General features: G+C 33.3%; 1 protein-coding gene across 3 annotated transcripts in view; it reads right to left on the bottom strand.

Annotated features, from left to right (window-relative positions):
• The window catches only part of LOC139093578 (neuronal acetylcholine receptor subunit alpha-7-like), a 58,433-nt gene that overhangs the window by 29,457 nt on the left and 16,969 nt on the right, over positions 1–12,007 (bottom strand). For all 3 annotated transcript variants that reach the window (XR_011544709.1, XM_070644328.1, XM_070644327.1), the window contains exons 10-11: positions 11,692–11,778; positions 4,476–4,585 (exon numbers count right to left, since the gene is read on the bottom strand). Coding sequence is in view for 2 of the 3 variants with exons in the window: in XM_070644328.1 (XP_070500429.1) it covers positions 4,476–4,585; positions 11,692–11,778 (197 nt within the window). In the remaining variant the exon portion in view is untranslated. The remainder of the gene's footprint in view (positions 1–4,475; positions 4,586–11,691; positions 11,779–12,007) is intronic.

The raw sequence follows: 12,007 nt of genomic DNA, 5'->3' as shown, positions 1-12,007 counted from the left end.
GGACCCTTTAATACCGACATAATCTAAATAAACATAAGCAGGAATTAAGGCCGATTCTCGAGACCGAGACATAGACTACCCGGGAAGTCTCGGCATAATTCCTTATGTCCACTTACCAGTAACTGACATTAAACCTTAAATATCATGAAATTCCCTACAAAAAATATCCCAGAAGCAAAATTTCTCACATCCTTGCTTTTTATTATTCCTGCATTTCATCAATTATGAATCAGCAGCACGATAAAAAATTAACTTCGTTATAATTCACTGGCATTTTTGTAATTCCCCATTTCATCTCATATCAACAATAAATAAACAAATGAATGAATTCGCACAGAAAATATCAAGTTAATAAACATATTAAGCATAATTTCATCACTTTTTGTGTAGTGGATGGATGCAGACTGTTGCATTAATTTGGTAAAAATTATGTTCTTGAATTGGTTTAAGGAGGCTTTCTGCCATGATCCCAGGTAACTTTCGATTGCTCAGGACACAAGAGCTCATGCCATGTATTCGAGAAGTCATAGGTTCGAATCCTAATCGGACTAAAAATGTAAGGGAATGTTCAGTTTTCCAAGAGAGCGTAACTTGAAAATTCACCTCAATTTACCCGTATTCTTCTGCATTTATCAGCATTCATCTGCATTTGCGTGCTTTTAAGAACCTGGTTCTGAACACTTAGTTCAAAGAAAACTGTCTATTTTACCATAAAGTGAGCAAAATTGGCAGTTAGTGACACTTGCCTCTGAGTGGCCCTCAAACTTGAGGACTTGACTGCCGCTTGGTCTTAATTGCACTGTCCACTTGGCTGTCATTTGAACAGCATTTACTGGACTTTTACCTGCGTGTCCAACAAGTCACATTTGCAACTAAAAGCAAATTTTAGCATTTTTGGAACACTTTACGGACGAGTAAGAAAAGTAGAATGCTCCTTTATTTAATCCTCTGTGGATAATTATTTCATTCATATTCTTACACATTTTACAGCTCAGTCGACTTATTTTTCACACATTTTTCATTCATATTTATGCGACACGTACGAATAATTGTGCATAAATATGAGGAACATTATTCGCATGAGAAAAAAAATATAAATTTTTATGTATTTTCATCTTTATGCGGTTTCTGTGTGCAACATATTGTTCAACATACACAATAATAATGTGAAAGGCAGGAGCTATATGCATTAATAAAGAAGACGAGCAGAGGATTTTCCGCTTTTATAGCATGTGAATAAATATGAGTAAAAAATTTCATGAATAATGTGACAGGTTGAAAAGTCACGAGAATTGTGCCAAGCAAGTGATGCAAAAATAATTGGATTTCATTCCAAGAAATTGATTATGTTTACGCTGTTATGCTTGAATTAAGGATTATGTCATTTAAAGATATTATTTTAGAGCACAAAAATCAGAATCTTCTTTAATGCTCTTTGCATGGAATGAAATTTGAATATCAATTTGAATAGTTTTATTTTCACTTAAAACTTCCTGCGCGACATTTGCTGCATCATCAATTTTTCTACGTTTTATTTTAATAGAAAATGGAATTTCATCTTGAGGTTTGGACGTAAATGATGTCCATAATATGATGACTATCTCGCTCACTTTGAAATCATTGAGATTCTAAGCTGCGCTAGAGCGATTCGTGTCTAATGATTGTTTAATGAGCGAGAATAAGCCAGACCGTGCCAGGCTGTGAGTAGCGTTTTCACAGCATCGGGTTCAAAATAGGACAATTGAATAATTTTTCATGTCGAGTCTCGAACTTATGGTCGATAATTATGTACTGAAGTATTAAACCATTCCACCACCGACCTACTTTTACTCACTGAGCTTCTTGTGAAGAGCTTCTTGTGGATAAATCTCTAAATCATTTAAGAAATGTCCGAATCATAATGGTTTGAAGCCCTAACATCTCTTGACCCTCTGCTGCATGATATACTTGACTTCATGAAATATCAGCTAGTTGTAAGTATCTTCCAATCTAAATCCCAAACGACACCCTCAAATGCTCCAAATTGCGAGTATCCCAATGCATTTACCTAGATTCACCGAATGTACGGCAATAACCGATGTTGCTCTAACAGCACCTGGATTGCTGTTATTGACTTATTTCCTTTTTTGCATCACGATAGCTGTTTTTGATATAATTGCTCAAATGGCACCAAGACGGCTGTTTGCCTTATAGAAACATTCGGGGAAATCAGACATCATTATGTAGTCTGAGAATCTCAGCGTAATTTTAACATTTTCTCACCGAATGAGCAACGTAGTCGCTCTCTAGCATCTATTTTACATTATCTCACTCGGGAATTCAGACATCATGCCAACAACTCCCTCCCAGATCCTCTTATCCCGAATATCCATATAATTTTCATTTTCAGCGGTTGAAGCAAGCAGGATGTGAATTGCCATAAAAGTATAAAAATTTCATTCAATTTAATAATAAAAAAAAGTTCATATCAACTGGTGACTCCAACTCCGACCTTGCTCCCCATTTTATTTCATAGAATATCATTCTCCATTTCATATTATGAAGGTAATATAAATGGAATAAACGATGATGATGGTGATGCGGACGATTGCTGGTTATTAACAAAATTGAATGTATTTTGATATCTTGAGAGCATCTACAGCATAGCTCTTTTACTCTACTGCATTTAAGTGGAAATATACAAGAAGGAAGTTCTTCGTTTTGTACCCTCAGAATGACAATAATTTAATATTTAATGAAAGTGTAAAGGAAGATGTTGGAAGTGAGCAAAGACATATATACATACACACGCACAGTAGGGAGGAGATGAAAGAAGCTATAGATATACAGAAATGGTCACAGCATGAATTTGCACAATTATAAGTTGCTTAAAATGGAAAGATATTTATCATAGGACAAAGGTGGATGTAGTAAGAAGAACTTGAAGTAGAAGGTAACAGCCAGCGAACATTAAGTGGATGAATAAACTTCCCACGCAAAGGAAATCTGATTTGATAGAAAAATGGATGCCAGATGACTGCGTTTTTAAGGGTTTTTATGGAAAGTCATGTTTAGGGTTGTCAGAGAAATTAAGGGTTGGTGCTGGTAGAATTCATGCTGAAACGCTCACAGATCAGCTTATTTATGGACTATAATAGCAATTTAGTAGATGTTGACGATACCCGAGCGGTCAAAAGGGAATAGGCTTCACCACAACTCCTTTTAGACTCGATCATAGACACTGTTATTAGCACTTAACGCTCGCCGCTTGCATTTCGAAGCAGTGTGGTAATTGTATGGCTTTTAAATGAAGGAGGCGACCATTTGATGTTAATAAATGTGTCTTTGATGGAGCCTTTTCCATTTTGGTCACTTGGGATGATTGTCAGGGCAACGCAACATGGCCGCATTAGCGGCTCAACTTCAAAAAGTCATGTAGCTGTCCTGTTGTCGCTGTGAAATCTGTTTTGAACGAATTTAAAGGCAATCTATTAAGATCTGTCGCAATATTGTCGCTAGGGATTAGCTGTTGAATTCAAAAAAAGTTGAAATTGATGATCCATCACATAAAATTATCACAAATCCGACTCAGAGAACTAGATTAGTCACAGAAACCAAGACATAAGCATCTGCAATATCAATCCTACTTTAAGGTATACAAGAAAATTCTCATTTTGTTGACTTTTTAGAATCCAAAAACTTACAATTAGTGATTAAGAGGATTAACAGGTAGAATATAGACTTATCATAGCAATAAAGTGATCAAAATATAGCAACATTGACCAAAATGTTACAGACTTGAAAACTTTGTGACATGAAGCATGACTCAAAACTGCTGAAATAGTTATTAACTATGTCATTTCCAGAGCTCGAAGTTGACTTGGATTTTTATGGATGAAGTCAAGTAAAGTTGACATGATTCCATACAAAAATCAAGTCAAGTTGAGTTGACTTCATACATAAGTCAAGTAAAGTTGATCTGACTCCATATAAAAGTCAAGTCAATTTAACTCAAATTTTTACAAAAGTCAGGTTAATTTGACTTGACTCCTTACAAAAGTTAATTCAAGTTGACTTGACTCCTTACAAAAGGTAATTCAAGTTGACTTGACTCCTTATAAGGTGCAAGTCAAGTTGAATTGAATTCATACAAAATCAAGTCAAATTGTCCTGAATTCATATAAAAGTCAAGTCAAGTTGATTTGACTCTACACATAAGTCAAGTCAACTTGACTCGACTTTTTCATACAAAATTCGAGTCGACTTCAAACTCTGGTTATTGCAATTTCGGTCATCATTTCTCATGTTAAGTTATGGAATTGAAAAAAAAAAATTCATTTATAGTGTTGAAAAGAAAATCTCAAGAAGATATTTGAATCTGGTGACATTGGACACACTATGACAATTAAAAATAATGTCACCAGTATCAAATATCTTGTATCCAATGAACACACTATAAAAACGCCAACTACAGTTTCAGTGTTATCAGGACTTACCCAATCAGACATTTCATGTGTATCGGCGTTTCTATGATGGTAATTTAAGATTAAAATTGTTGAGACGACTGACGAGGCAACCATGAACATTATGCAATTGAAATATGTACCTATATAACAATAAAATAATTAATTTTTTTTTGAGATTTTTTTTGCGAATTTTTTTTTTTGTCGGTTTCTTGTGAGGCCCACAATACAGGCATTAATGTTGTTTATGCTATATTTGCACAAAAAAACTTTCATTCGACTACATTTGCATTAAAAAATTTGTTAAATCGACATTTATAGACATGTACAGCTAAAGTATTTTATTTTGTAGTATTTTTTTAAATATTTTTTAGTTTTTTTGTTAATAAGCATTTTTAAATAGTTTTTTGGAATTTTATTTAATTAAATTTTTTTTTGGAATTTCTGGTCGCAATGCGGATCAGGCATTGCAGCCAAAAAGACTGATGAGTTTTTGTTTTTTAAAGCTTTTTTTTAAGTTTTTTAATAAAAATAAATAAATTTTTTTGTTTTTTTGTTATAATCATAAAAAATGCATGAAGGTTGAAGGATTTTTTTTTTGCTTCTGTAAATGAGCAGGAAGTGAAAATGTGAAAAATGTTCTTTTAGTGCAGTGGTGGGCAACCTGTGTGTCGCGGTCCACCTTTGTAGAAAGGCACGATCGAAGCCGTGCACCATTATGCAATTCATGTCATTTCTGAATAAATTCAGTGTCACACAACTGTTGCACAACCTGCGTGTCGCGACACACTAGCGTGAATACAAGAAATCCCAAGATCCCCGTGCACGGCACGCGATTCATGGCATTGCTACAACAAGTCACCATCACACTAGTGTACCGCATCACAAAAGTTGCCCACCCCTGACCTATAGGTAAGAAAGCATGTGAATTATTTATTTATGACCATCGACCCTCAACAAAGCTTGCTTGTTTTTGTAGATAAACAACACATTTTTTATAATGTTGGTATTTTAGGGGTGTACCGTATGGAGTAAAGCATCTCAGTTTCCCTATTGTTTTTAGCTCTTTATTTTTTGTTGCTGCTGTTGTTATGTGCTCCTTTCATCGGATTATTTTTAGGTATTAATGATCATTCCGGCTTACAGCCTGTGTGTAATTTTTTTTTTGTTTTTCTTAATTACAAAGCCTACCGAGAATTCAGGTGCTGATACTTGCTATGTATATCATGCAATATATTTAGAAAACCTTTGCAAATAAGATTTATGTTAAGCATTTTAAATCTTTAAATTTTTTCTAGAAAATTATGTATATTTTTGGTATTTTTATTTTTTTGTGTCTAATGACATGTTTGGCCTGAATATGCAACATATTAAAATTCATGAAATGTTTTTTCTGGTAAAGGAATTGAGGAATGTTTTGTAATATTTAACAGAGTTATAGTGTAGATATGGCTTTTTTGTATGTCATTAAGGGATAAATAGATTAAAGCATCAAGGTTTTAGCCTGTGCTGAGTCAAATTTCCCCCATTGTCTTCAAAATTCCTTTGGTTTCCTAGGATTCTTTGACAGAAAAGGTGCAAAATAGTCTTTAAAAATCTACTACAGTTCAGCATGAAATTAAAAAAGTTAGAGCTCTTTTATTAACATCAATTGAAGTTATCGTCGATTCAGGCTTGTTTTACAAAATTATTCACATAATTTCGAGCGACATAAGACAGTCGCAAAAGCAAACCAATGTCGTCAAACATCAGAATGATGATAACAAGTGCTGATAGCATCAAATTGGCTGTGTTTGAGCTATTTTTTAGGTTTGATTATTGGCGTCAATAGTCAACGTTACAATCGGTAGCCAATAATACGTTAATAGACAAAGAGACCTCTTCTAGGATTCGTAGTGATCATCCTGGAATATAATATATACTCTATGCCTATTATGAATTGAGACAGTATCAGATACTATCTAAGGAAGATCATAGATCAAAAATGATTTCTTACTTGCAGCTCAGTAACTAAGTTTACGTCTGATAATGAATTTTACCACAACGGGCCACTAAAGTAGGGTTGTTAAGGATATTTACATAAGGCATTATCATATCCTATGTCGGAATCGTCATAATTATTAGATTAGGGATCGAAACCTAATTTTCGGTTTTCAATGAAACAGGGGTGTAGCCAAATAAGTAGGGAGAAGGGGAAGGAGGCATTACTCCCCTTAAATACGCTCCTAAAATGATATATCAATCCCTAGCTCGGACGGCACACGGTACTAAAAATGTAGAAACCCCTTTTTTCCATCCAAAAACATTAGCCAATCCCAATCTATGCTTCTTATTCCTCAAAAATTATCCTATCAACTATTAAGCATTTGTAATTTAAACCCAGACCTTACAGCATATTGTAAGCTGCCTGATCAAAAATCCATTTTTTATCCTACATATCTATCTAATCCCTCCCTCCCATCTCCAATGTAAATAACAAAAAGTGTGCTGTCATGACAGTGGTGACAATAAAAAAAAAAAAGAATTTTACATAAATATTTCATGTATTATTTATGATGAGCGAGAATTATGACAATGACATGACACATGTTACTGTTGCTTGATCGATGTTATGTCAGATGGTCGTATGGAGTAAATTTTTTTTGTCTCATTCAATATTAAACACAGTTCTACTATGCTCATATATAGTTTAACAGCAAATGGCAACTAGAATATATAAAAAAATCCTTCAACTGCATATTATTGTTCATGCTGGAAATAATAATAATAAGTAAATTGCCACAAATTGGAACAAAACTAATAAAATTTCACTAAAAAGTTTCACACACAACATAAAAAATGCTTTTTTTTCGGTTCCTCTAAAATTCTTATTTTTGATTATATATATAGATATAGATATTTACAACAGGCTTGATTCAAACAAATGATGCTGGTGATACGAGCGGTGTGAATTTTTTTATTATTATTTTAAATTTTGATTAAATTTTAGTTTTTAATTGTCAGAAATGTGAAGCATTTGAAATGTGGATTCATATCCTTTTTCGGATGTGATTAATGAATGACGATTATTCATTGGCTTCTTGGTACTCAGTATCGTTATTCAACAATATTAATGACTAGTTGGAATTATTGAGCATTATAGAATTATTTAAATGCTTAATCCAGTGATGGACAACCTTTTAATTTTCAAAGCACACCTTGGTGGTGAGCCAGGATTGATATTGCAATCAATATGCAGTTCATGTCATTTCCAAAAGATTTGGTGGCAAACTAGTGTACTTCAGTACACAGGTGGCCCACCACTGGCTTAAATGTTTAATCTAAGCTAGTGGTCGACAGCCTGTTTATCGCGGCACAGTACTGCACCGTCAAAAATGTTTGAAAATGTCAAGAACCAATGCATTGTGCTTTATCCCTTTAAGCTAACTACCAAGTTGTGCTCCGACAAATAAAAGGTTGTCCACCACTGATTCTAAGCGATTATCAACGGTTGAATTATCCTTAATCATTTGAAAATTTTATATTCCAATAGCATTGAATATAGTCCACTAGTGCATAATTTATCCGCATCAAATTAATTATTGAATTTAAAATTAATGCAAAAATTTTCAATCAATTTATGAAATTGTTGATTATGACAAAATTTGAAGTTGATTGAAAGCGTTTATAGAATTTTGCATATAATGTTGTGAATGAAAATTGAAGTAAATATATCCAAAAAATCATCATATTTTAATTTTGTAGTCAGAGAACTCTTGAAAAGAGGCTGTTCAAAGCATTTGGTATTGAGAAAGGGCACAGGGCAGCCAGCTAGCGAGTCGGCTTAAGATGCTAACCATGAATTGAGGACATTTATCACAGTTGATCTGTACGGCCTGCGCAGGTGATCTTGAATCAATTCTAGTTTGATACCTTTTAATTTTGGGTTCGAATACCCTAGGACGACTGGTGGAGCTAGAAATCAGCAGATAAATTGAATAATCTAAATGCAACCTCTTAATTAGGCCTATATCCCTGCTAAAAATTTTGAAAATTTTATAAGTATTATAGCATTTATGGTAATTAGGAAGGAGCTAATCTAAGTCATTTGGTTTTAAGGTCATGTTTCAAGACAGACTAGGCTCATATCTCTCAAAAAATGGATGAGGATGAAATGCACAGATACTGGTGGTAGACACAACGTTCACTAATATTCATGAATCACATTTCATAACGCCACAAAAAAAATGAAATTTTTTTAAATATTTTATTTAATTTTTAAAATGATAATTTTTGGTTTTTCAGGATGAAAGAATTCAAAAAAAAGAACAAAAACTATATATAGATCATATCCAAAAAACTATTCAACAATTAAAATTAATTATTCATTATTATACAAGAACACATATTCTGCATAATTTTAATACTTTTTATTATTTTATTTATTGTTAATTGATTTATATTTTTTAAAATGGCTGAATCAAAAGTCCGTGGGAAATGCATAAATGTAAAAAATATAAATAAAATTAAGCTTTTTTTTTGCACTCTATTGCACCTAATGTGCGTCCAATCAAAAATGCAGATTTTAACTGTTAAATTTGAATTTGTGAATGAATTATTCGACTACTGGATAGTCCGAAATTATTCACAAAAACACATTCAATAAACTCAAATTTGAGCAGCAAAAATTTAAATGTGATAAAATAATTTCGTGTGCTAAAAACAGAACCCGAGCAGCAATAAAGGCTAAATTGTCCATGTGGCAATGTCTTGTTGATCTGTCAATACGAGTTCTTTGGCTGTTAACATCAAGGCATAGTTCATAACGTGACCCTCATCACCGAAGCTTTAAGCTTCACTCAGAACAGTGATTAAAGCTTCCCTGGACATGACAGAATTGAATGATATCCAACCTGACGTCAGTGCAGCACATATGTTGCAAACAGTTGCCATCACGTTTGTTTCATGTCGACACAATATCCTTAACAGGTTTCTATTGGCCAGAACTTCGAATTAGACATGAATTTTATATGAAATCGAGTCAACTTGAGTCGATACATACAAAATCCGAGTCGACTTCGAGCTCTGCACATTAAAAGCCAGTAAGGCACATTGAGTCGACATGGAACCGATGTGAAGACCACTTTTTGGCATGTTTTGTGTTACGCTGGCGCCTTGCGGGGTCTTGATAGACACTACGATGTGCAGGGTAACTATAATCACTATGGTTTCAGCCTAAATGGTGAGTCTTGTGATGGATTATGTCTTGTTGATGATAGCAGATAGCAACAGAACCAGAACTCAAAGTCGGCTCAGATTTTCTATGGAAAAGTCTACTCAAATTGGCTCGAATAGATAAAAAAAGTTTAAATCTTTGATATTGACTGACCAACGCATTGACAAGCATTCTTAGCCAATTCAGCCCTAAATTGCCACTCAGAATAAACAAAAATAATCATTTTTTCCCAACGGATGATTCACAAATTGTCAAAAATTTTTAAAAGGAATTTTTTATGTGTTTTTTTTATTTTACATCGAAAGGCTTTGGTTTGACGTCTCGAATGCGAAAATTAAGCATACAATATTCATCATATATTATGTAGGGATGAAGGCTCCATTTTCCATTTGAGACGTGCATTCGCCTCAACAGTTTCGTTTTTTTTTTTTTTTTTTATTTTAGTTTTAAGTAAAAATCTTTAGTATGAGTTTCATTTCCATCTAAATGGTTGCTACATGTGGTCAATAAAACACGTGAAATGGATGTTTTTGCACTTTAACCATAAAAATAAGAGTAGTAAAGTTCTGTTGGAGATCATAATATATTGATAAATATATATTTAGACTTATGATGTGAGAGTGGTGAGGGTATAACTGTGTATGGATGTTGTGTATGGGTTACATAAAATGCGAGACTATGTGATCAACAAAAAAAAAAAGGTCGAGGATATATTTTACACGGGTAGATTTCTCTTGAGCTTATGAGAAATTTAAGGGAAATTTGTAATGTTAATTGTAGCCCGAGAGACACAAATTTGGCAAGCTCAAATGGACTTTTGGCCACTCTTTGAGGCTTCCAAATGGTTGCCAAATGAAGGTTTGTGTCTTTTGGGTAGGTGCTTTGAAAATTACAGTAAATTTTAAGATTGACTTGCTCCATTCAGCATCTGATTCATTTTAGGAAGATGCTCAATTGAATGGATTGAATGTATGTGTTGCGACACATGAACGGCATACATATGTGTTTAATACCTTGAATATACACCTCTAAAGCGACTAACTATGCTATACATATACGCTCATTCAAGTGAGTATACTCATAGTCTATTAAAGTGAGTTAGAAAAGTACACTAACTCAAAGTAACAATGACTAAAGACATATTCTAGAAATTTTCTTAATCTTCAAGTCTAGTGTCATAAGATTCTTGAGCAACATCTGACATATCCACGATTTTCATCAAAAATTGAACCTTTCTAGAAGATAGAAGAATGGGGATGCTGATTAAGTACACTCTTTAAACTCAGACAGAATTGACGATCACATTATGAAAGTTGAAGAATGAGTATATTGAGTCTGATTTCCGAACAGCACAATGCGGCGAACCGTTTAATGCCGTCAAGGCAACTTTGCGTCTAGTCGTTATTACGACGAGACAATGGTCCTCTAGCAGCAATGATGTGCTGTTTGGGTTTCCAGCTCGAAAACAAATTTCAGACACTTGATAACAATCTGCTCGGACCAAGCTCAGACTTGGTCTCATCCTTAGCTTTCCCCATCGGATATGCTCTTGCCACTTTGTAACGTCGGTAAAATTATGTTAATTGTTAATATATGGTTAATTCATAAACAATAAAAAAGGATGTGTCAAGGCTCGTACGGCACAAACACACACACAGACAATAAAAAGTATAAAGCACTTGGAAGCATTCGCACCTATAATGATTATAATTGTGTAATTTAAATATAGTTTTTTAATTTGGTTAGGTTAATTTAAATATTATATATATATTATTTACAAAAGGCTATTCTGATTATCAATAGCAAAAATATTCAGCATCAGCAGCATAATAATCTCTATAAATTATTTTTTTTTTTGAGGTTATAAATATATAAACAATCGCTAACACACACAAAAAACAAATAAATTAAAAAGTAACGACACGAAACTAAATTTTTTTTTTGTGGCTCACACATACACACGCAAAACTTTTGGCTTGCTGGCTTTTTTTTTTGAATTTTTTGTTTTTTTTGTGTATAATTTGAAAATGTTACCTAATAATGGAACGGCATCTGATGTTGCCGGCATTGTCTCAGCGACCATATTTAAAAATACAGTTAATGATAGTAAAATTGTTACGCCTACATGTGGATATAATCAAAATTCAATTAAATTCAATATTAAATATGCAAATTAAATGTTTATAGCTGTGACTAAGTTGCAGAGGTCGAAGGTAATTTGAGTTTGCCATAGAACCGATTAAAATTTGTACGAAATGTTATACTTCACAAGTGCTAGCAGAAAATAATTTCATACAAAATATAAGAACCGATTGATATTTGTATGAAATGTTATACTTCACAAGTGCTA

Source organism: Chironomus tepperi, unplaced genomic scaffold (assembly GCF_022539635.2).
Source record: "Chironomus tepperi strain 1889 unplaced genomic scaffold, CSIRO-AGI_Ctep_v1 contig_337, whole genome shotgun sequence".
Lineage (NCBI taxonomy): Eukaryota > Metazoa > Arthropoda > Insecta > Diptera > Chironomidae > Chironomus > Chironomus tepperi.
The sequence above is the reverse complement of the archived record's forward strand: the minus strand, read 5'-3'. Positions and strand labels throughout refer to the sequence as shown.